The sequence below is a fragment of the Sminthopsis crassicaudata genome, chromosome 1 (genome assembly GCF_048593235.1).
Source record: "Sminthopsis crassicaudata isolate SCR6 chromosome 1, ASM4859323v1, whole genome shotgun sequence".
Classification (NCBI taxonomy): domain Eukaryota; kingdom Metazoa; phylum Chordata; class Mammalia; order Dasyuromorphia; family Dasyuridae; genus Sminthopsis; species Sminthopsis crassicaudata.
This window is the reverse complement of record NC_133617.1, coordinates 508,725,913-508,751,938: the sequence shown is the minus strand read 5'-3', so window position 1 is coordinate 508,751,938 and position 26,026 is coordinate 508,725,913. Positions and strand designations below refer to the sequence as shown.

Here is a 26,026-nt window from a genome sequence, read left to right as displayed (position 1 = left end):
AATGCTTGATAATTTCGTTTTTTTTTTCCAACTGCAAGAAGTTATATATTTAGATAGGTGTTGAGCTCGGTGTCAAATATCCATTTTATTCTATTTATTGTTGCTATCTCTTTAAGCAACTATTCACTGCCTTTTACTCACTGCTTTTCTTCCTAAATGTTTTGCTGATGTGCTCTTTTTCTTCACTTTCCCTCTTCTCACTTCATAATTTATCCTAATAATCTTGGCTTCCAACATTATCATTTCACCAAAATCTTCTTTCCAAAGTTACTAATGATCTCTTAGTTGCTAAATCCAATGGTCTTTTCTCAGTACTCATTTTTTCCCCTTGATCTTTCTGTAGTTTTTGACACTGATGATTACCCTCTCCTCTTTGATACTCTCTTCTGTCTAGGTTTTTGAGACACTGATTCCTGGTTCTCCCACCTTTCTGACTATGCTTCTCTGTCTTCCTTGTTGCCTCTTCCAGGCCATGCTTTCTAGACATTTGTCCCTAATGGTTCTTTTCCTCCATCTCTTCCCTTTTTTCTTTATACTACTTCATGTGGAGCTTATGTGCATTTAATTACCATCTCTATGTTGATGATTCAGAAATCTACTTATCCTGGCTTAGGTTGTTGACCTTCATTTTCACATCTCCATCTGCCTTTCAGACACATTAAACTGAATGTTTATTAGACATCTTAAGCTCAGTATATCCCACAGAACTAATTCTACCTTTTCCACAAAGCCCTTCTCTCCCTCCTACCTTTCCTAATTGTAGAGGACAGCACCATCCCTCCAGTGCCTAAGACAACCTAGGATTCGTCCTGGTTTCTTTGCTATATTCCAATCTCCATATGCAGTCCCTTTTGCCTGTGTAACATCTTTCATATGACCCTTCCTCTCCTCTGACACTTCCAACATGATGTGCAGGCCCTCATCACCTCACATCTTTACTCCTAACGATTCACTCGCCATTTTCACTTAGTTGAAGTGATTTTCTTAAAACGCAGATGCAGTCATGTGCCCCCCCCCCAAAAAAAAAAATCAAACCCCAAATCAAAGCTAAACTCCAGCGGCTCCCTATTGCCTAGGAACAATAGGAAACCCTTGGTAACCCACCTCCCCTTCCTAGCTTTACAGTTTAGTTTTCTCAATTTATTCTGATCCAATGACATTCGCCTCTTGGCTGTTCGGAGAATAAGGCATTCCAAATGTCGAGTAAGGCATTTTCTCCCATGCCAGGAGTCACTCCTCTCCCCTTCCTATTACTGACCTCCCTGGTTACCTATAACTTCCAACTAGAGTCCCATCTTCTACAGGAAGCCTTTCGCAATTTCTCTAAATGCCAGTGCTTTCCCTCTGTTAACCATTTCCTATTTACCCTGTATATATCTTGCTTTGAATTTATCTGTCTGCAGGTCGTCTAACCGCTATAAACTCCTAGGGGGCAGAGACGGTCTTTTGCTTCGGTCTAGGTGCTTCTTAAATGCTTGTAGACCAAACGTCTCAGGCCTGGATGCTGAGCAAATAGGAATACCAAGATCTGGGATAAAAGGATCCAGCCAAGTTCATGGAACCTCGCTACCTGGAGGAACGTCGCTACCTGGTGTCTGGGGGACGAATGTTTGATCCTAGAAATTTAAGCGGCCCCCGCCCTTTACCCCACGTAGGAAAGGCGGGGAAAGAGAGCAGCAGCCAATGAGCTGCTCCAAGCTGAGGCAGCGACCCCGCCTGGTCTAGCTCCCGGAACAGGGTCGGCCAATCCCTGAAAGCCCGGTTCCCAGGGGAAGGCGAGGATTGGTTCTTCCCGCCCCCGTCCTTGGCTCGCCATTGGCTCAGTGAGAGGCAGCTGACGGGAGGAGGTGGCCAAGCGGCTGAGGGGAAGGATGGCTGCTCCGGCGGGGACCCAGCTGATTCTCCCCGAAACTCCCAGGTATCTGCGTACCAGTGCGCTCCTGCCAACTCTCCGGAGCTGGGAGAGCAAGCAAGGCTGAAGCGAGGGGGGGGTGGGGCCGGGGGAGTGGGTGTGCTGGTGTTAGACAGGGGGCGGGCTCTGCCAGTTTCCCCGTCCCCTGGGCGACCCCCAGCGGGCAAAGGGCGCGAAGCATGGACGGGACAGCGGCAGAGGGGAGCCCGCAGTGAGCTCCAGGGACCGGGCTCAGGACCGGGGAGAGAGGGGAGCGCGGGCCGAGCAGTCGTCTGCGCTTGGGCTTGTTGTGGGGAGCGGGAGAGAGGAGCCTGGGGTGAACACGCCCCGGTCACCGGCGAGCCGGGAAGAGATGAGATTGTTCCTTGAGAGGGCAGCAGGACAGAGCTGCCCCTTTTCGGTACCCCGTGCACTTAGTGCCGCCGCCCCGGGCTTTGGAGTCCCCTCCCTGCTTTCCTTTCCCCTCCCCCCAGAGCTCCGCCCCTCGGCCTCTTCGTTCTGCTCGCCACTCTCCGTCCTTGTGCTCCCTCAGCCTTGATGAGTGATTGAACCCGAAAGCGTTTATGCGTGCTTGCCACGCGCCGGTGCCGTGTTTGGGGGCGGCCTATGTGAGAGCAGATACAGTGCCGGAATCCTCCCGACCCTTGCGGGCTGGGCCACCCGGGCGGGTCACTGAAACCTTTCCGTAAATGGGGATGCAATAGTCTTACTTCCCAGGCTGCTTGTGGGATCAGAGGATGTCCCCGCAAAACACCCAGTGTAAATGCGCGCCGTCTGCGGCGTCCCTTTCTGCCTGCCGGCTTCCCTCCTCTTCTGGATTCAGCCCCGCGGTTTGCCGTTCAGTCTGCGTGTGTGAAGCACTTTGCACAAAGTATCACTGAAGTGCTAGTCATTACCATTGTTATAATTAGCACGAGGGATTCCAATACTGCGAAACCTGCCTCCCAGGAGTCTAACCTTCAGATAGGAAAGGGGCTCTTTCCTTGAGGTCTGAAAACTTTAAACAAATTTTTTTGATAACTAATTTAATATATAAAGTTTTCTTTGTACTTTTATGTATTTCATTCTGTTAAAACATTGTTAAGACCTGCACTGATTTTTTTCTCTACCCCTTGTTTTTTTGTTTTGTTGTTGTTTTTTAATGTCTGCACTTTGCATCATCACATCACATCACATTCTCTATCTGGCATGATTTCAAAATCACTCCAGCTGAAGCAGGTTTGAAATGCATGAAATGCTTAGGAACCACAAGCGATTTCATTTTGTACAACTTTTTTCATCATTTTATTCTTTAGTTCTTTTCTCTGTATATTTAATATAATCTCTTTTTTTATCAGAAAGTTTTGTGCTGCTGTTAGTCACTTGTTACTAGACTTCTCCCCGTCAATTGATGCCATTACCCAGGCAAAAGTAATCCAAAGAAAAGAGGGAATTTACCCCACAGGACTTTTCCATGGAAAGCCCTTTAAATAAGAGTATTTTGGGAATGTATTTTTGGTATTGCCCTAATGCACACTGACACTAAACATCTTTAGAGCTGTGGTTTTCAAAGTGTGGTCCAGAGAATTCTGGGAGTTTATGAAATTCTTTCAGAAGGCCTCCCAATTCAAAATTAGTTTTTATTTCTAACATGGTAAATATAAATATGACTCACATAAAACTCTTTGGACAAATCTTTAATAATTATTAGTAGTATAAAGATACTGCAAACAAAAAGAACTATTGCTTTAAGACACTAGAACATTTGGAAATAGAAGTCATAAAGCACTGTAACTAATCTATTTCCCTTTAATTTTTTAAAAATTAACTTTTTGTTTTTAAATATATGTAGCATGAAAAAAGCAGTGTCTCTGGTTAATGAAGTAGATACTGGAAGATTTCCTCGATTGCTTACCCGAATTCTTCAGAAACTTCACTTGAAGGTTTGTATGTTTACTTTTGGCTAACTTGTAACATTTCTATTTCATCGCACATTTGATATTTTTAAAACAGAGAATTTTTTTTTTTATAGTGACATTTTTCTTCTGGATAAAAATAGCTTTTTTTGCTTTGTGGGAACCAGTATTTAAAACTCCGATGTAGTTTTTGCTTGTTTTCATTTTTGCTCCATGATTAAAATTGTTTAATTGGGTGGCATAAATAGAGACTAGAGTTTAGAATTTCAGTGCTCTCTGCAGTAGACTTGCTTTGTCTTAATAAAAATGCTACTAATAAATGTAAACCATTATTATATAACCTTTTGTAAGCACAATCATATATATACTGGAATTTTAAAAACTATTACAAACATGCTTAGATGCTTTTCTATCCTATAATTTTTTCCCCTATACTTGGAACCTGTGAATTTTATTTTTCATGCTTTATTTTTAAATTTTGTTTTAATTTTTCAGTTCCAAGTTCTCCTTTCAACAACCTCTTCCCCACTCATTGAGAAGACAAGAAATACGATACCCTTTATACATATATATAGTCATGCAAAATATTTTGGAACTAGCCTTTTTTTTTTTTAAAGGCACTTTGAGATCATCAGTTTTCTATTTGGAGGTGAATAGCATTTTTAATATCATGAGTCATTTGGAATTATGGTAGATAATTGTATTGATCAGAGGAGTTACTATGTCTTTCACAGTTAATTTTCTTTACAATATTGCTATTGCTGAGTAGGTTCTTTTACTGGTTCTACTCAATTCTTACTTTGCTTCAGTTGATTTTAAGTCATCCCAAGTTTTTCTGAAACTACCTCCTTCATTATTTCTTGTAGCACAGTAGTATTCTACCACAGTCATGTGCCACAACTTATTTAGCTATTCCCTAATTGATGTCAAGGAAAAAAAGGGTAATTGATAGTGTAAGAGAATTCAGAGAGCTCAAGAAAGGTGATGATTAAGAAAATACTTAGATTTAGCAATAAGAGAGCACTAGTATTTGGAGAGAGCTGTTTCTGTTGAATGGTGAGCTTGGAAAGAGTTGTGAAAAGAGAGAGACAGGAAAGGAAGCAAAGGTACAGGGGGTAGATAGTCTTCTCAAAAAGTTTAGCAACCAAAGATAGGAGAAATTTGAGGTGAGAGCTATTGAGGATGGAGGAGATATGGGTGTGTTTCTAGGCTGTGGTGAAATAGCCAGTAATCAGGGAGAGATTGAAAGTTCAGGAGAGAATTGAGGAGATAGAACTATCTTGTGGAGATAAGAAGATAAGGAATCTCTTGATGCTAAGGACTTTGCTTCATTTGTAAGAGGAATGAAGGAGGGATTAGTGTTAGAAGGCATCTGAGTGATGAGAGGGGAAGGAGAAATCTTGTCAAATGGCTTCAATTTTTTCACTGAAAAAGGCAATATTCTCACCTAAGAAGATGAGACAAGTTGGAGGAGGAATGCGAAGTTTTGGAAAAGCTACTGTGGGAGAGGGATAGTGAATTGATTAGGGAGATGTAGAAGGATTGTCTTGATACAATAAGGTCCCAGTTGAGATTAATACAATACAATACAATACAATACAATACAATACAATACAATACAATACAATACAATACAATACAAACTTGTATTGGATTTAGTCTGCAAGATTTTTGTGATCCACCCTCTCCTCAGGTTTGTTCAGCATCAAGTGAGTTTGTATCAAAGTAGCAGATGAAAGGAGTAATCCAAAGAGGTTTGCCAAGATCAGTGATAGGACTCATGAAAAGAGAGTAATGTAACAGTTAATGGTGTTCACAAAACTGTTGAGATGGGGAAGCTAGGAGAGTAGCCAATGCAGGGATGATGGCCTGGGAAAGAATTGAAGAGGTTGAAGGATTGGAAATTGCTAGGAGGAGGCAGAGGGAGAAACAGGTGCTGATATATTGTGATCAGATAAGGTAATTTCAGAGTTCATGAACATGGAATGTTTTGGGGTATTGACAAGATCAGAAGTGTGATTATCTCAGTAGATGAAGTGGGAGGGGGAGTAGCTCATGCAAAATAAGCAAGTTGAAGTATTTGGAGGTAAGAATGTTTGGGGAAATAATGGTATATATATGTTGAAGTCCTCTAGTATGAAAAGGAGAATTTGAAAAAAGAAAAGACTGTGAAGTAGGTACTGAACTCATTGAAGAAGAAGGGGTGGTGTTGTGGAGATCTGTAAGTAACAATTCAGAATCTCCATTGGATAATAAATATGTATTGAGTAAATCTTATAGAAGGAGAGGTTATTAAAGTGATACAGGTCAAGGGAGAGTCTGTAAATGACAGTGGGGAGTAAGGAGAATTCCAGCTCCCCTATTTTAGTCAGTGAGTTGGTATATGAATGTAATAAGTGCTGGAAAGGATTGCTGTGGAAACTTTACCTACCCTTCCCTACAGCTCCCACCCACAATCAAGAGAGGTCAGGGTCTCAGTATGAGGCAGAAATTAGAAATAGAAAAGGAAAAAAGGTTTAAGATAAATGCAAATTTGTTACCTGTGGAGCAGTTTAAATTTGAAAATATAATTATGTGAAGGCATATGAAATAAAAGCTGTAAAAAGCGACTAGAGTCAGGTTGTGAAAAATGTTGAATGCCAGACTAAGAGGTTGGAAAAATATTTAGGGGGCAGTGGGGAAACCATTGAAGTTTTTTTCACTTCCAGAGTTATATGATTGTAAGTACTTTGGAAGATTAAACTGGCACTGGGATGTGTGATGATTTAGAATGGGGAAAGACCAGGTAACAGAATACAAATTAGCTGGGTATTATCAGACTTCAGATAAGAAGAAATGAGGGAATAAACTGGAGTTGTAATAGTGAGTATCAGAGAGGTAAGATGTGAAAAATACTGTGGTGGTAGCATAGATATGTTTGGATGTGAAGGATTAGAGAAAGGGTGATAGAGTGGGAGGATGACCAATAGAAATGCAAATTAGGTGTGGGAAAGATGATTAAATTGGAAGACTGATGGGATTGGTTTTGCTTATGACTTTGAGGATTAGGAGAATATTCTGGATGGAGATTTCCAACTGGTATTTGTAAATTACAATTGGGTCTACACCAGAAACAGAAGTTGAGGCTGGAAGTATTGATTTGTGAATCATCTCTAAAGAGGTTCTATCCTCAGCATTTTTATACATTACCAACACAATCCAACAGCTAGAGATACAAAGAGAAATTCCATTCAAAATAACAGTCGATAGTATAAAATATTTGGGAATATATCTACCAAAGGAGAGTCAGGAATTATATGAGCAAAATTACAAAACACTTACCACAAAAATAAAGTCAGATTTAAATAATTGGAAAGACATTCAGTGCTCTTGGATAGGCCAAACGAATATAATAAAGATGACAATACTCCCCAAACTAATCTATTTATTTAGTGCTATACCAATCAGACTCCCAAGAAACTATTTTAATGACCTAGAAAAAATAACAACAAAATTCATATGGAAGAATAAAAGGTCGAGAATTGCAAGGGAACTAATGAAAAAAAAGTCAGAGGAAGGTGGTCTAAGTGTACCTGATTTAAAGCTATATTATAAAGCAACAGTCACCAAAACCATTTGGTATTGGCTAAGAAATAGACTAGTTGATCAGTGGCATAGGTTAGGTTCACAGGGCAAGATAGTGAATAAAAATAGCAATCTAATCTTTGACAAACCCAAAGATCCCAAATTTTGGGATAAGAATTCATTATTTGACAAAAACTGCTGGGAAAACTGGAAATTAGTATGGCAGAAACTAGGCATGGACCCACATTTAACGCCACATACTAAGATTAGATCAAAATGGGTCTAAGATTTAGGCATAAAGAACGAAATCATAAATAAATTGGAGGAACATGGGATGGTTTACCTCTCAGACTTGTGGAGGAGGAAGGAGTTTGTGTCCAAGGAAGAACTAGAGACCATTATTGATCACAAAATAGAAAATTTTGATTACACCAAATTAAAAAGTTTCTGCACAAACAAAACTAATGCAAACAAGATTAGAAGGGAAGTAACAAATTGGGAAAAAATTTTTACAGTTAAAGGTTCTGATAAAGGCCTCATCTCCAAAATATACAGAGAATTGACTTTAATTTATAAGAAATCCAGCCATTCTCCAATTGATAAATGGTCAAAGGATATGAACAGACAATTTTCAGATGATGAAATTAAAACTATTTCCACTCATATGAAAGAGTGTTCCAAATCACTATTGATCAGAGAAATGCAAATTAAGACAACTCTGAGATACCACTACACACCTGTCAGATTGGCTAAGATGACAGAAACAAATAACGATGAATGTTGGAGGGGCTGTGGGAAAACTGGGACACTGATGCATTGTTGGTGGAGTTGTGAAAGAATCCAACCATTCTGGAGAGTAATCTGGAATTATGCCCCAAAAGTTATCAATGCATACCCTTTGACCCAGCCATACTACTACTGGGCTTATATCCCAAGGAAATACTAAAGAAGGGAAAGGGACCTGTATGTGCCAAAATGTTTGTGGCAGCCCTTTTCATAGTGGCTAGAAGCTGGAAGATGAATGGATGTCCATCAATTGGAGAATGCTTGGGTAAATTATGGTATATGAATGTTATGGAATATTATTGTTCTATAAGAAATGACCAACAGGAGAAATACAGAGAGGTTTGGAGAGACTTACATCAACTGATGCTAAGTGAAACGAGCAGAACCAGAAGATCAGTATACACTTCAACAATGATACTGTACGAGGATGTATGCTGATGGAAGTGGATATCTTCAACATAGAGAAGAGCTAATCCAATTCCAATTGATTAATGATGGACAGAATCAGCTACATCCAGAAAAGGAACACTGGGAAATGAGTATAAACTGTTATTTTTACCTTCTGAATCCAATTCTTCCTGTGCAACAAAAAATTCGGTTCTACACACATATATTGCATCTAGAATATACTGTAATATATTTAACATGTATAAGACTGCCTGCCATCTGGGGGAGGGGGTTGGGGGAGGAAGGGAAAAAATCTGAATAGAAGTGCGTGCAAGGGATAATGTTGTAAAAAATTACCCATGCATATGTACTGTCAGAAAAAAGTTATAATTATAAAATAAAATAAAAATTAAATTAAAAAAAAAAAGAGGTTCTTATTGAAACTTTGGAATAAAATAAAATGATCACTAAGGAAAGAATGAAGAAAGACAAAAAAGAGGAAAAGGTCTTGTACTGTGAAGGGAGAGATACATTTCTGGAGGAGGAGGAAGAGCATGTTATACTTTATTTTAAGAATATAGAAATATATAAGGCTGTCTTAAAATCACAAAATTCTGTCATTAGATCATATGATTGTCTACTTATAATTCTTTTCCTATGAGATGAACTGTTGGGCTGATGGTGTTAGATTTTTGCTTACTGGATTCTGTGCTAGTAATAGAGGATGAGACTTTTCAATTCTTCTTCCTTCCCTTTCTCCCTCTCTCACCTACCTCTTCATTTAAAGCAATAGAATTGTCCCAAATAGTTTTACTTTAGAACAGATCCTTGTTGTTTTGTATTTTAAACATGATTTAAATTGACATCATACATGCGGAAGTTATCTTTTTAGAAGCTAAGTTTTGAAGCCATCTCTTAAAATATTGTGTGATCCTGGGAAAGTCATAAATCATTATGTTTTAGTTTCCTCATCTGTAAATTGATGGATAAAGTTTGTATACTTTTTAGGACTATTGTAGTTTGGGACTTTTTTGTTAAAGAGTGAGATCTTCAGACTACTGGGGTTTTGTTTTGAAAAGTAATTGTAGAAAAATAGTAGCCTGAACAGGTTGTTTTCAACTGTCTTAGTGTAACTGCATCAGCCTGACTAATCAGGATATATTACATATTACCTTCACATTATAGAATTTCAGATTTTAGATTATTCAGAGTTGTAGTATTCTTTTTATTGACCCCTACTTGTGTGGAGTAAATTTTTTCTTCCCAGTTTTCACTTTGTTTCTAAAAGACTTTCTTATTATGGGTCTTTTGAAGGTTAAGGACTTGAATTTTTGATTGAATGGTAATAATTTTCTATATATGTTGCAGACTGAGAACAGTTTCAGTGAAGAGGAAGAAGAAAAACTCCAAGCTGCATTTTCATTAGAGAAACAAGATCTTCACCTGGTTCTTGAAACAATATCATTTATTTTGGAGCAGGTACTTTATAAAACACACAAGAGCACTAAAGGGACTAAATGTAATCATAACATAGAATTTCCACCTTTTTTTGTTGTTTGCTTGCTTTTTTTCTTTCTCATTTTCCAACCTCTTTTTTGATCTGATTTTTCTTGTGTAGCATGATAAATATGGAAGTATATTTAAAAGAATTATAAATATATATAATTGCATATTTTGTCAATTTGATAGGGAGTGGTAGTTCAGAGTTGTTTTAATTTGCATTTCTTTAATCAGTAGTTGTAAAGTACTGGCTAACTCCCTGGAGGGCTTCAGGATCAGCCAGAGTCAGGATAAATCAAAGTCCTTGGTCTTTAAGGGAAGAAGTGAAGGAGACAGGCAAGTACTGGGCTTGCCAAAGATGTATCTTGGATTCTGGAGTTGGGAGCCTCCAGACTTTCTCCTCCTTGTCCTGCTGCCAGGTACCTCTGACTTCTCTCCCTCAGCCCTCCAATCCTTGCCTACTATTACCTCTCTACCAAGCATTCAGCAAGCCCCAATCATGAGGATGGCCATTATCCAAATATATGTTTATAGAGCCATTATCTCACATTGAACAGGTAATTAGCCTTAAGTACTCTCTTGTCTGATTCAAGCACACCTTTTTCAGAGTTTCAGCCCTCTACAAGTTGTCATTTAGAGCATTTTTTCCATAGCATTTTGGATAGTTTTGATTAGTTTGCCTAAGAACTGCCTGTTCATATTCCCTGACTGTTTATTAATTGATGAATGGCTTATATTTTTAAAAAATTTGACTTTCTTTTCTGTGTATTTGAAAAATGAGTTCTTTATCAGAGAAACTTGCCGTAAATTTTTTTTTCACAATTATGGTTACTGTGTATTTCTCTCTATTCTGTTTTCCCCTCTATTTATCGTATTATCTCTTTCTCCTTTTACCTTATTCATTTCCAAAAGGTTTTGCTTTTGTCTGTTACCTACTCCAAACTGTCCTCTCTTTTATTATCTCTGCTCTTTCTCTCCTACTTTCTGTAGGATAAGATAGATTTCTATAGGCAACTCAGTGTGTGTGTTATTCCCTCTTTGAGCCAGTACCAATGAGTGAAAGTTTCACTCACTGTTCCCATGTCCCCCATCTTCCACATCAACTGTAAAAGTTCTTTGGTGCCTTTTTTATGTGAAATAATTTAACTCATTCCACTGTTTCCTTTCCCTTTCTTTTAATGCATTCCTCTTTTATTTTTTAGATAATTATTCCATCATATTCAGTGTACACCTATACTCTGTATATTCCTTCTAACTGCCTTAATAAAGTTTTTAGGAATTAGAAATATCTTTTTTTTCCATGTGGGAATGTAAGTCATTTAACCTTTTCAGAACCCTTATGATATATCTTTCCTCTTTACCTTTTTATTGTTCTCTTGAATTTTGTATCTGAAAACCAAATTTTCTATTCAGCTGTGACCTTTTCATCAAGAATACCTGAAAGTCCTCTATTTCAATGAATGTCAATTTTCCCCTCTGAAGGATTACATTAAGTTTTGCCAGGTAGATGATTTTTGGTTGTAAACCTACTTCCTTTACTCTTTAAAGCCATCTGATCTTTTAATGTAGAAACTGCCAATTCTTGTGTTATTTTATGACCATGACTCCATGATATTTGAATAGTTCCTTTTGATGCTGGCTGCTTACATTATTTTCTCCTTGATCTGGGAACTTTGGAATTTGGCTATAATATTCCTGAGAGTTTTCATTTTGGGGTCTTTTTCAGGGGGTGATTGGGAGATTGTTTCCTTTTCTACTTTATCTTTTAGTTTTAAAACATCAGGGCAGTTTTCCTTGATAATTTCTTGCAAGATGATGTTGAAGCTTTTTCTTTTTTTCTTTTTTTTTTTTTTTTTAATCATGTCTTTCAGGTACTCCAATAATTATTATATTATCTCTCTTGGATCTATTTTTCTATATCAATTGTTTTTCCAATAAGATATTTAATATTTTTTCATTCTTTTGACTTCATTTGATTGTTTATTGATGTTTCATAAAGTCATTAGCTTCCACTTGTCCAATTCTAATTTTTTTTTTTTCTTTTTTTTTTGCTGAGGCAATGGGGGTTAAGTGACTTGCCCAGGGTCACACAACTAGGAAGTATAAAGAGTCTGAGACCAGATTTGAACTCAGATCCTCCTGACTTCAGGGCTAGTGCTCTAGCCACTGTGCTACCTAGCTGCCCACCATTTCTAATTTTTAAGGAATTATTTTCTTAAGTGAGCTTTTTTCTTAAACTTCCTTTTTCATTTGGTCAATTCTGCTTTTTTGGGGGGGGCTGAGACTTTGGGGGGGATTAAGTGATTTACCCAGGGTCACACAGCCAGAAAGTGTTAAATGTCTGTGGCCAGATTTGAACTCAAGACCTCCTGACTTCAGGGTGGGTGCTCTAAATTCTACTTTTCAAGGAGTTCTTTTCTTCAGTGAATTTTTGTACCTGTTTTGCCATTTGAGTTCTTCTGTTTTTTAAGGTGTTATCTTTTTTAGTATTTTTTTTTGTGTGTGTGTATGCCTCAGTTACTAAGCTATTGATTATTCTTTTTCATGATTTTCTTACATCACTTATTTCTCTTCCCAATTTTTCCTCTACCTCTTTATTTTTAAAATCCTTTTTGAGCTCTTCCATGGCCTGAGACCTATTCATATTTTTCTTTGAAGTTTTGAATGTAGCATTTTTGACTTTGCTGTCTTTTGAGTAATTTGATCTTCCTTGTCACCATAATGACTTTTATCATCAGATATTTTTTTCCTGTTGTTTGCACATTTTTCTAACCAGTTTCTTGATTTTTTAATACTGTGCTAAAGTGTGGACTCTGTCTGCTTCTGAGGTAGAGGGTTCATTTTTCCAAGAGTAGGGTTTTTGTGCAGCTATTTTAAGAGTTAGTTCTAGGAATTTTTAAGCTTTCACTTCTTACAAGGTATGATTTAAGGAAACATATGTTTACTATACTTTGGACCTGTGCTGGAGTCTATGAGGGACAAGTACTCTTTTCTGCTATGGAACTGTGACCAGGGTCTCTGCTTCCCTGTGGCCATAAGTTTTGTACTCCTCTTTACATTGGCATTGCGACTCAGCACTTTGGCTCAGATCCACAGATGAGCAATACAACAGAACCCTGTTCCCATTAACAGCCAAGGGACCTCTGTAATCACCTTCTGACTAGGGGTTTGGCCTCCTTACCATCTTTGGGCTGAGAGCTCCGGGTGTAGCTGCTATGGCTGCTGATTCTCCCAAAGTCTGCTCCTGTTTTGCTGGGGTCCAGTCTGCCCTGACTCAGCCTGCAATGGATAGCACTCCACTCTCACTCCAGTGGGACAGACCTTTTCTGCTGATCTTCTAAGTTTCCTTTGGCTAGAAAATAGTTTCACTCTGTCCTTATGTGGGTTCTGCACTCCAGACAATTTTTGGGACATTATTTCATCCTGTTTGGGTAGGAATTTGGGAGAGCTCAGGTTAGTTCCTGCTTTTTTTTTGCCATCGTGACTCCATTCTCCTTCCCGCTCCCTCTCTTAACCTCAGTTAGGTTAAAACTAAAACTTTTATTGAAATTGCATAATAAAAAAAAGATATATTCAATAGAATATATCTCTTGTAAATTTAAGATTCTCCCTCTTTTATTAAGTAGACATATTCTGAGGAGAGGAGGCTAATAGTGGGATCAGGAGTGACTGGCACAGACACAGAGAACCTGCGTGAGCAGAACACCCATGCTGCAATGGAAAGAGCTGTTTCTGCGTTCAGAGGACCTGGGTTTGCATTCTACCTTTGATACTTGCTATCTGTGTAACCTTGGTTAAATCTTTTAGTCTCTATGGGGCACATTCGCCTCATGGATACAATGAAGGATTTAAACTAAGTAACCCCTGAATCTTTGGTTAGTTGATTGGTGAGGAAGCCCATGTGTCTGAAAGCTGGTGATATCATATGGCTTTCGTGGGGTCTGCTCCCCAACAGACTCTAGTGTTCTCATTGTCCCACTTATACTGGGTCATCTTTCTGTTAGATGTGGCATCTCTTCTGGATCCATGACATTGTTCCCCCTGTGGTTTTCCGTGCTGCCCATGCATTCTCAGCTAGGCATTCCTTTGCCAAGTGAGGAGTAATTGCAATGGTCCAGTCTAGCTCCTCTGAAGGGCTCAGAATAAGTCCTTAAATGCGAAGGTCTGGGCTAGCTCCTCTGAAGGGCTTAGAATAAGTCCTTAAATGTAAAGGTCTGGGCTAGCTCCTCTGAAGGGCTCAGAATAAGTCCTTAAATGTGAAGGTCTGGGCTAGCTCCTCTGAAGGGCTCAGAATAAGTCCTTGTCAGGATAAGCAAAAGTCCTTGCCCCACATTGTGGGTGCCAAATTGTAGCGTGCTGTTGTCTCCAGAAGCTGCCGATCGCTCTCTGGGAGGATATCTGCTGTGTCAACTCAAATCTCTCAGACAGATTCTTTTTCCTGTAGAGAACCGTTGTCTCCACACAGTTGCCGTTAACTCTGGGACAGATTCTTCTTCCTGTAGAGAACCGTTGTCTCCACACATTTGCCGTTAACTCTGGTCCAGAGAAGAGATTTCCCTTCCTGCAGAGAGCTGCCTCAAGTCTGGTGGAGCAGAGACTCACTTTTCCTCCAGAGCTGCCCTCTTTTATCCTCCCAGAGAATGGGCATGGGATAATGTAAGGGCTTCTGGGAAGAATTACTTCAACCAATGAACTTGCTCCTCCTAAGCATGCAAGTTCTTCCCCAGGAATTCACAAGTAAAACTCCCAGTCATGGCTGGAACTAGAGAATTGTCAAGTACCGACTTACCACTTAGTAAGAACCTAATATCTCATTATCTCATTAGCTCTTAGTAAGAACCTAACAAGGGCTGACTGCTGGGCATGTAGTTTCATTAGCTTCCTTTTACCCTATTTTGGATTCATTTCTTCAGGGTTACTTGCCTACAATTCCTTTGTTTTCCTTTCCTTTCCTTTCTTCTTTTGTTTTGTTTTCTTGTCTTATTTTGTCTTGTCCTTCTTCCTCTTCCATTCCTTTTGTCCATATAGGCTGCTCTGCCCAAACGAATGTACATTTTGATCAGTGTAACCTCACAAGATATCTAGGGTTTATGGGCTGGGTTTCTTTCTTAGGGACCATGCCTTAAACCGAAATCACTCTGAGTCTCATTGCTTAGCCAATAATGGGTGCTAGGCTAAACTCCACTTGGTCATTATTTGGGCCCTAATTGGCTCAGAATGAATGAAAATAGCAGTTGTTTCTGTTTTGGGGAAAGTCCTCTCCTTCCACGTTCTCTCTCTCTCTCTCTCTCTCTCTCTCTCTCTCTCTCTCTCTCTCTCTCTCTCTCTCTCTCTCACACACACACACACACACACACACACACACTCTCTCTGACTAAGTAAAAGAGGCCGTTCTCTTCTTCATTTCTTGCCTAGTCTTAATCACTGATTGAACATTGCCTCAGTCAAATAGATGTTTTAAAGACTTTACCTTAAAAAACGCCAAGTTTTCCATTTCATCCAGGGCCATCTCTAGTTGTCCTGATCTATGTCTGGCCACTGGACCCAAATGGCTCTAGCGGATGATCTTGCACAGCCCTCTCTCACTTAAATCCAATCCACTTGCATGTCATAGTATCTCTCTGATGTCATGGGCATTTTCAATAATGAAGGACAAACAACAACAACAAACCATTAAGGTATAAGGATTAAAACATCTCTCAAATAAGGGCCACTTAATAATATTTTTAGTTATGCCACATCCAGCTAACAAAAGCCAGGCTTAGATTAAGTGCTGATCTGCTAAGATCTTCTTTTTGATCTCCGTATCTGGGTGGAGAACTTAGCTCTCTATTTCAGAACATAAGATTATCTATTAAGAGCTGAAATTTTACATGCAATATCTTTGAGTATCTGCTGAAGAGTGTGGATGGTATCATCTTTTCCTCCTTACCTACTTTGTTTGTGGAGCTTAGACACAATTTCTTCCAAAAATTAGATTTTTTTTTTTTTTAAATTATGGGGCTGAATAATGGCTCTTTAGGTTTCCATGGTTCTCTTCTGTTTTATGGAAAATGAAATGGTAAGATTACAGTCTCAATTACTTAGAGCTTTCAGTGAGAACAATTCCCAACATTTAAACATAGTTTTGGCTCTTTGCTTCAATTTGATTTTATGTTTTTCCTCTAGCTATCCCATGGCCTCTTCCTAGTTGAGGCAAAATTTAGGTGACCAGATACTTTTGGGTAAAGAAGTAATCAGAGTATGTCATAGCATCTGCTAATGAAGAAGCACTGAATGGAGAAGTTGAGTAAAGAGCAAATCTTTTCTTGGAATTCCCTGCAGTTGTGTAAGAGATGGATAAAATCTGAAGCTTCAGCCATTATCTATTATTTTCATGGCCCTCCCCAATCTCTTCTCTACCATATCTCAATTTTCTTTCTCCTTTTTCTTACTTAACCTCATGAATCTTACCATCTCAGATTATTAAGTCTTGACTGGATCTTACCTTATTTCTGTTGATGCTCAAATATTGAGATCCCATTGCTTCTTCATCTGCTTTCCCTACACCATGTTTCTTTTCTTTCTTTTTTTTTTTTGCTTAGTAGTATTTTACTTTTTTCCAATTACTTGTAAAGTTTTCAACATTCACTTCTGTAAGATTTCGAGTTTCAAATTTTCCTCTTTTCTTTAGCTCCCTCCTTCCTAAAGCATTAAGTAATCTGATATAAGTTATACATGTATAATCATTTAAACATATTTCCATATTACTCATATTGTGAAAGAAAAATCAAAACATAAAGGAAAACCATGAGAAAGAAAAGAACAACAAAAAAAGTGAAAGTAATAGTCTTTGATCTGTATTCAGTCCCCATAGTTTTCTCTGTGGACGGAATGTCATTTTCCATCCCACAACTAATGAAATTGTCTTGTTATCACTGTATTGCTGAGAAGAACTAAGTCTGTCATAAATGATAATTACCCAATCTTGTCCTCCTGGTTCTATTCACTTCACTCAGCATCAGTTAATGTAAGTCTTTCCAGGTTTTTTTGAAATCAGCCTCCTTCCTTCCTTCCCTTCTTCCTTCCTTTCCTCCCTCCCTCCCTCCCTCCTCCCTCCCTCCCTCCCTTTCTCCCTTTCTTCCTTTCCTCCCTCCTTCTGTCCCTCCATCCCTCCCTCCCTTCCTTCTTTTCCTCCCTCCCTCCCTCTCTCCCTCCCTCTTTTCCTTCCTTCCTTCCTTCTTCATCTTTCATAAGAATAACTTTTTATTTTTCAACATACATGAAAAGATAGTTTTCAACATTTAGCCTTACAGAGCCTTGTGTTCCAATTTTTTCTCCCTCCTTCCCCAACTCCTCCCTCCCTGACAGCAAGTAATTCAATATAAGTTAAACATATTCTCACATTCATCATGCTGCACAAGAAAAGTCAGATCAAAAAGAAAAAAAAATGAGGAAAAAAAACAAGCAAGTATACACTATGTTGTGATTCACATTCAGTCCCCATAGTCCTCTGTCTGAATTCAGATGAGTCTTTCCATCATAAGTTTATTGAAATTTGCCTGAATCACCTCATTGTTGAAAAGAGCCAAGTCAACAGACAATTCTTAGATGATGAAATTGAAACTATTTCCACTCATATGAAAGAGTGTTCCAAATCACTACTGATCAGAGAAATGCAAATTAAGACAACTCTGAGATACCACTACACACCTGTCAGATTGGCTAAGATGACAGAAACAAATAATGATGAATGGTGGAGGGGATGTGGGAAAACTGGGACACTGATACATTGTTGGTGGAGTTGTGAAAGAATCCAGCCATTCTGGAGAGCAATTTGGAACTATGCCCAAAAAGTTATCAAACTGTGCATACCCTTTGACCCAGCATTTCTGTTATTGGGATTATATCCCAAAGAAATACTAAAGAGCGGAAAGCGACCTGTATGTGCCAAAATGTTTGTGGCAGCTCTTTTTGTTGTAGCTAGAAACTGGAAGTTGAATGGATGTCCATCAATTGGAGAATGGTTGGGTAAATTGTGGTATATGAAGGTTATGGAATATTATTGCTCTGTAAGAAATGACCAGCAGGAGGAATACAGAGAGGCTTGGAGAGACTTAAATCAACTGTTGCTGAGTGAAATGAGCAGAACCAGAAGATCACTATACACTTCAACAACAATACTGTATGAGGATGTATTCTGATGGAAGTGGATATCTTCAACATAAAGAAGATCCAACTCACTTCCAGTTGATCTTCTTGTTGCTGTGTACAGTGTTCTCTTGATTTCATTCACTTCTCTTAACAGCAGTTCACATAAGTCTTTCCAGGCCTCTCTGAAATCATTCTGTTGATCATTTCTTATAGAACAATAATATTATAATAATTTATTAAGCCATTCTCTGATTGTCATCCACTCAGTTTCCGGTTCCTTGTCACTACTAAAAGGGCCGCCACAAACATTTTTTTGCACATGTGCATCATTTTCCCTTCTTTATGATCTCTCTTTGGGATACAGACTCAGTAAAGACACTGCTGGAGCAAAGAAAGGGTATACACAGTTTGATAGATCTATGATAGCCTTAGTTCCAAATTGCTCTGCAGAATGATTGGATCAGTTCATAACTCCACTAACAAGTATTAGTATCCCAGTTTTCCCACATCCTCTTCAACATTTGTCATTATCTTTACCTGTCCTTTTAGCCAATCTGAATGATGTGAAATGGTACCTCAGAGTTGTTATCAATAGTGATTTAGTTGTTTATCATTTTTTTATAGAGCAATAGTATTCCATTTCCCTTGATAGGCCTCCACTCAATTTCTAATTCCTTGCCACCACAAAAAGATATGTACAAACAGTTTTGCACATGTAGATCCTTTTCCCTCTTTTATAGTATAGTATAGTATAGTAATAGTACTGCAGGACCAGAGGGTATGCAGTTTTATAGCTCTTTGGGCATAGTTCCAAATTCCCCCCCCCCCCAATAGCTGGATTAGTTCACAACTCCACCAATAGTGCCTCTTTGTGTTTCTTTAAGCACTCAATTCTACCCTCCTAATCAAAATCTGAGATGTCCTAGATAATTTTTCTAAGCTGTTAGGGAAATGCTGGTCCCTGGAATGCTTGTTTCTCTGAACTAAAAATCCCAATTTGCCAATTGATTCTCAAATTCTTTTTATATAAATGAGGACTAAAGCTCAGAAAGCTTAAGCCATTTACTTTAGATTGCACAAGGAATTCATTGCAGAATTGCAATCTAGGTTTTTCTGCTCCAAACGAAAGTATTTTCCCACTGCACTATGCTGCTTTTCCTTAGGATGTCAAAGCCAAGATCTTCAGCTTATGGTGAAACTTAGTTTGATTCAGAAGGAAAGGAAAATTAAGGAGGCAAGGTTTTTGTTCTCTGTCTACTTAACTTGAATATTTGTCTTTATTATACATATCACACTAGCAGTGGAGTAACAAAAACCTTGGTGATATTTTTAATTAGTTTGTCTCTTTTCAGAAGAGTGATTTAAGTGAAGGAAATAAATATTTATGTATATTAATGTTTTTCCATAGCATATATAGCATTTTCTTATTGAGTTGATTTCATATTTTTAAAAACAAAGCCAAGATAAGTACTTTTACTCTAAGATAATTTAGTCAAATATGTGAAGATTTAAGTATTATTTTTTTAATGTCTAAATGTATTGAAGTGATGCATGGCAATATATGTCTTTTTTCCTTCTCTTTCACAGGCTGTTTATCACAATGTGAAACCAACAGTTCTGCAGCAACAATTAGAGAATATTCATCTCAGTCAAGACAAAGCAGAAGCATTTGCCAGTGCTTGGGCTAGTATGGGTCAAGATACAGTTGAAAAGTTCAGACAGAGGATTTTGGCTCCCCAAAAGGTAGTATTATTCACTTGACCTTTTTTTTTTTTTTTTTTTTTGCCAGACATTTTATTTTATTTTTATTTTTAAAGCTTTTTATTTTCAAAACATATGCACGGATAGTTTTTCAACTTTGACCCTTGCATAATCTTGAGTTTCAGATTTTCCCCTCCTTTTCCTCACCCTGTCCCCTAGATGAAATTGCCAAACATTTTAATAACATTTTTGAGTGAAATAATTTACAAGAAATAATGTAGTCTTGTAGAAATGGTACTGACTTTGGAGATAAGGGATCTGGGATATTTCTTTCTGTTCAGGAGATTTTATTATCCCATCTGTAAGATGAAGGAGTTTGATTTGATAACCACCAAGGTTCTATATTCTTGATCTTATGATTCAAAACATCAGTAGATTTTGCTTAAAAGCAAATTATAAATTTTGAAATTGTATATTTGGATAAGAAAAAATCATGTATTGTAAATTAGAGTCAATTCTCTATATATATTTTGGAAATAAGGCTTTTATTAGATCCTTTAACTGTAAAAATGTTTTCTCAGTTTATTGCTTCCATTCTAATCTTGTCTGAATTAGTTTTGTTTGTACAAAAGCTTTTTAACTTGATATAATCAAAATTTTCTATTTTGTGATTAATAATGATCTCTAGGTCTTCTTTGGTCACAAATTCCTTCCTCCTCCACAGGTCTGAAAGGTAAACTATCCTATGTTCTTCTAATTTATTTATAATATTCTTTTTACCATTTCATGAACTCATTTTGACCTTATCTTGGTATAGATATTAAGTGTGGGTCAATGTCTAGTTTCTGCCATACTTATTTCCAATTTCCCCAGCAGTTTTTGTCAAATAGTGAGTTCTTATGCCAAAAGCTGGGGTTTTTGGGTTTGTCAAACACTAGATTACTATAGTTATTGACTATTTTGTCCTGTGAACCTAACCTATTGCACTGATCAACTAGTCTATTTCTTAACCAATACCAAATAGTTTTAGTGACCATTGCTTTATAATATAGTTTTAGATCAGGTAAAGCTAGGCCACCTTCATTTGATTTTTTTTTTTTCATTATTTCCTAAAGGGATGTCTTTAGGACAATTTGGAGGATAGATTTTATGCATAGAAAAGATCATTTGACTAACAAACTTTTTTGAGAACTAAAAAATAAATTAAACATGCTGTAGATACATACTGTTGTTGATTAGGTTCTTATTAGAGGGCTGAACATTTTTGTATTATTTTGAGACTAGAGCCTAATATGTCCTTCTAATGGTTTATCTTTTTGACCCAAATAAAATATTACTCACGTAAACTGTTAGAGAGGTGAATTAACTTTTCTGTAGTCACAAAATTAAATATTTTTTATGAGTTGGTTATTATTAAGGTAAAAATTAAATGGCTTTTTATGTATAATGTGCTGTCTCTCATGTAACCTACATACATACACATATTATATTGATGTATGTGTAACTTGAACACTTATTTTGAAAAATTAACATGATTTTAAACCTTTTATAGGCCTCTTCCCAATTTCTTTGCTGCAATACCTTCCCTTGTGATATTACATTCACTTCTGTATATATCACATACATACATATATACACACACACACACACACACACACATATAATTTTATGTATGTCTTCTTTCCCATTAGAATATGAAGTTTTTGAGAGCAAGAACCATGTTTTTGTTCTTTCTTTATGTCCCTTGTACTTAGCATAGTGCTTGGCCCATAGTAAGTGCTTAAAAAATGCTTGTTGACTGACTAAATGCTTAGTTTAAAAATTATATATGAAATATGTAGAATATGTATATTTTGCTTTAGAGTAAATTATGTGTAAAATACACCTTGAACAAATGACTAAAGCTTAGATAGATTTTTATTTGTGTTCTGATGAAGATCTAATTTCTTTGGGAGACTACAATCCTTTGCAGCTTCAACAAAATTACCCAAAGAGCATTGAGAAAAGAAAGGTATGGGTCTCTCTTCCTAAGGTAAATGTAAAGGATTGGAAATGACACAAATTGTAGAACTTTCATGCAATCCCTTTGATTTTTATCATTGGTCAAAATTTGATGATTCCTAAGCTTTACATCATGAATACTAGAAATCAGATTTTTAGGGTTGAAAAATCTTGAATTATTGGTTTGCCTTGATTAAGTTAAGAATACTTTTTGTATGCACTCTCTGGGACCTTCTCACTTTATAATATATCCTTCTGCCATGCCTGCCCCCTATTTCTATTGGTAAGTTCTATTCAATGCTTTTATTTTAGGGACTAGCTCAGATGTTGGCCATTGCTGGCCATTCTAGGGATATAGCTATCATGCTTCTACCTGGAGCTTTTTCCTCCACCCTACCTCCCTCCCACTTCTGTGTGTAGTCTTTTCCCATTAAAATGTAAAGTGTTTGAAGGCATTGAAGGCAGAAGTGGTTTTTTTTTTTTGTTTGTTTTTTTGGGTTTTTTTGCTTCTCTTTCTATCCCTAGCTCTTAGCACAAGCTTAGCATCTGGTAAATGCTTAATAAGTATTTGTTACTTCCCTGGGTAAAATCAGGGAAGCAATGCAGTCATCTTCTCTTATCTTACAGAAATAATATAACTATTGATAGAAATTTAGCATCAAAAACAGCTGAATGCAGCAGGAAGGGCTCTGGACTAGGAGTAAAGAGGCTCTGGGGTCTAGTTGCAGCTGGCAGGTACCCAAGTAGTTAACCTCTTTTGTGTTTCAGTTTCCTTATGTATAAAAGGTGTGTATATATTCTCTTAGATGATATTTCAGCTGCCTTCCCTAAAGTGATATATGCCTTCTTGGTGGAAAGTGCTCCATGAATATACAATAGAACTTTAAATTACTTAGCTGCTTCTTGACTCAATCATTTTTAGATATAATTTGTACTGTACAATTCACTAAAGGGCTAATTATGGTGTTAACAGAAGTGATTTATTTTACTTGCCTCTCCCTTCCCCCTCTCTTAAGGCTCTGGCTGCAGCTTGACCTTTGTTCTTTGTATCTTTCCTTTATACAGACATACTGTGATCATTTCCAGTCTCATTTTCTTTTCTGGACATAATTTGTTTAGTCTTTATTCTGTTTTATTGGTTCACCTTTTTTATTCCTGTGGGAGTAGATATTTGGATATAAAGCACTCTTGCTCAATGAAGTACCAAAATAGATATAAAAGATTGAAAATGTAATAAATACTGTACTTAAGGAATATTGACATTAAGCTGTTCATTGAAAAATATTATTGTTACTTCATTTATTTAATAGGAAGTATTTCAAGATATTCTTTTTCTCCATGAGGGAAGATTTATAAAACAAAGGGGAATCTTTTTTTTTCCCTTTTTTCTTTTTTTTTTTCTTGAGGCAATTAGGGTTAAGTGACTTGCCCAGGGTCACACAGCTAGGAAGTGTTAAGTGTCTGAGGCCAGATTTGAACTTGGGTCTTCCTGAATTCAGGGCTGGTGCTCTATCCACTGTGCTATTTAATTGTACCATCTAGCTGCCCCAAATGGGAATCCTTTGTAGCTAAGTAGTTTTCTAAAAATAGTAGTTTTCAAAGCAGCTATCTTTTACCCAAAGAACAGAGAACCACTTTCACATGAGGCACATGCATATTTCTTGTCTTATTGTTTATATAATGTGATCATTTGTTTTTGTTTGATATAAAATATCTTTATGCAATTATTTGTTACTACCCAAAAGTGATAATCAGTAATTAGTAGTGAAAATGAGATAATACTATTACAAAAGTGATAAGTAGTTAGTACTCTTTACTTATTATTACCATGATACTTATTACTAATTGGCAATACTTATTATACAGTGATACTTTTTAAAATTACTAATAGTAATAATACTCTTATTAATAGCATGATCAAAAGCTTTAGAGTTGATGATGCTCAAGAAATATGGGATATTTGGGTCTTGGTAACACACACATACATACACATTCATTTTGATGCCAGTAAATAGTTGGACTAAATTAGTTGAGGATTTGTTTGGGCAATGTATTTGGTTCACAGGCTAAACCTGTTTCAAAACTATTGCTTTTACAGACAATGGAAAGATACTTTCTGCATTTGAGGATATAGTTATCCCTGAACAGGTACCCCAGTAGAAAGAGCAATGAATCTGTAATTGGAGTTCCTAATACAGTACAACTTTTGACTTTGAAGTGTACTTCCTTGAGCAAATCATGGATCCTCTCTGGGAATTGATTTTTTCTTCCTTAAATTAGAAAATTGAATTAAATGTCCTTTTAACTCCAGAACTGTGCTCCTAGAGACAATTCATAAAAGTTGCTTAGAATTTTGTATAAAGAGAATCCTATTTTCTGTTGATTTTTATTGTGAGATTAGAGGTATATACCTAAAAGGAGAAAGAAACAGAAAAGTAGGTGTTTTGCTGCTTTTGCTAATTTTTACCTCTCATTATATCCCTCTCACTGTTTCTTCTATAGAGCAGTGGAGGCAGCATAATAGTCATATTTCAATCAAGAACCAGCTAGTGCTGTTGTTTCCCTTTTCTCCTTTGTTATTTTCTTCTTGGTGTTCAGGCAACTATCATAGGGGAAGTTGAAAACTGGTTAAGTAGTTTATTAGTAGAAGTAGTTAAAGCCTGAAGGACAAAGCATGAGGTCAGCATGGAGAAAGACTCTTGGTTTTGAGTATCCTAATAAAAATGTCTTTTTTACTTTATGAATAAAACAAATAAATACCCTTTACTGGATTGAGAAGTACTAACATTCTGAACACCTATCACTGCTTTCTTGACTCTTTTTGTTAGTTGAAATTGTAGTGGAGATAGTAGGCTGTTCCTTTCTGCCATTGTTTTTGTGGCAGCTTAAAATCTGCTTTGATCAAAATAAGATGCTAAGCCTCAGGGTCAAGATGGATTAAAATGTAACCTTTCATTTTATAACTGGAAGACTTCAAAGAATAAGTAATAAATGAATTTTTTATTTCATGAATTGCTATTGCAGTTTATTGAGTTTCCTTATTGTTCATTTTTTTTTTTTTTTCAGTTGTGTTTGACTCTTATTGACCCTGTTTGGGCTTCAAAAATACTGGAGTATGGAGTGGTTCGTCATTTTCTCCAGCTTTTTTTTTTTTTTTTTTTTTTTTTAACAGTTGAATAAGGCACAGAGTTAAGTTACTTACTTTTAGTCAAATAGTTAGTGAGTGTCTGAGGTCACATTGGAACTCAGATCCTCCTAACTCTGGGCTTGATGCTTTATTTACATCTAGAAGCCCAGTTTTCTTATGATGAAAGGTATTTCTAGGTGACATAGAGGAAGAAAACTTTAGGCAATGGTGTGCTCTCTTTGCTCTGCATTGTGACTCTCTTCAAGGTTGTATGTTTAGCATTTGGGCACATTTATTTTGTGGTTTTTGAATTCCTTTGGTCTAATAGATTCCAATCAATTTAATTTCCTTCTCTGTGAATGGGAGAGTAGAGAGATGAGGAATGAATTTGGCTTGAAACAGATGGACATTCTCCAAGAAAAGGTAATAAACAATCTTAACTGTTAATGCAGAAATCAATTTAAGGAGCTTTGAATCTAAGGTACCTTTAATCAGGTTTATCTGAAGCAGAAATGTGCTAACTGGCTGATTTTTTTGACTGAAAGTGAAAACATTGACAAATTAAATTTTTTTTTCTGCCAAAGAACTGTCTGTTAGCCAAGTTTTTCTTCATTATCTTATAGAACATAATGCTTATAATATCCATTTTTGGTTATATGGCTGTTGTAAGAATGTTGGTCACATGACATTTCAGTGCTTTCCATACTGCACTGAAATGCTTCTTATAGTCTTTGCCTGGCAAAATTGCACCTAGTTGGGCAGTACAGGAAAGCTGAACAGCATCCCTCTTCTTCAGAATTGTTGAAACTATTAGAATTGTTGCCAAGGACTATGGTGATTTTAGGCACTTAGTCAATGACCCTGGCCTAAGTTTAGAAGGCAGCCTAGGTAGCACAGGGGAAAAGAAGGCCAGCCCTGGAGTCAGGAAAACTTAAGTTCATTTTTAGCCTCAGGCATGTAGGAGTTGTAGGACCCTGGACAGGTCACTTATCCTCTGTTTGTTTCAGTTTCTTCATATGT

The 26,026-nt window shown here is 37.1% G+C and overlaps 1 protein-coding gene across 3 annotated transcripts in view; it reads left to right on the top strand.

The window, feature by feature from the left end:
• The first annotated feature begins 1,820 nt into the window (after positions 1–1,820).
• COMMD10 (COMM domain containing 10) overlaps positions 1,821–26,026 on the top strand; it is a 225,938-nt gene continuing 201,732 nt past the window's right edge. For 2 of the 3 annotated variants that reach the window (XM_074281545.1, XM_074281546.1), the window contains exons 1-4: positions 1,821–1,918; positions 3,744–3,834; positions 9,913–10,023; positions 19,765–19,920. In XM_074281545.1, the coding sequence (XP_074137646.1) occupies positions 1,872–1,918; positions 3,744–3,834; positions 9,913–10,023; positions 19,765–19,920 (405 nt within the window). In that variant the 5' untranslated portion in view covers positions 1,821–1,871. The remainder of the gene's footprint in view (positions 1,919–3,743; positions 3,835–9,912; positions 10,024–19,764; positions 19,921–26,026) is intronic. The other variant, XM_074281547.1, reaches the window with a different exon arrangement.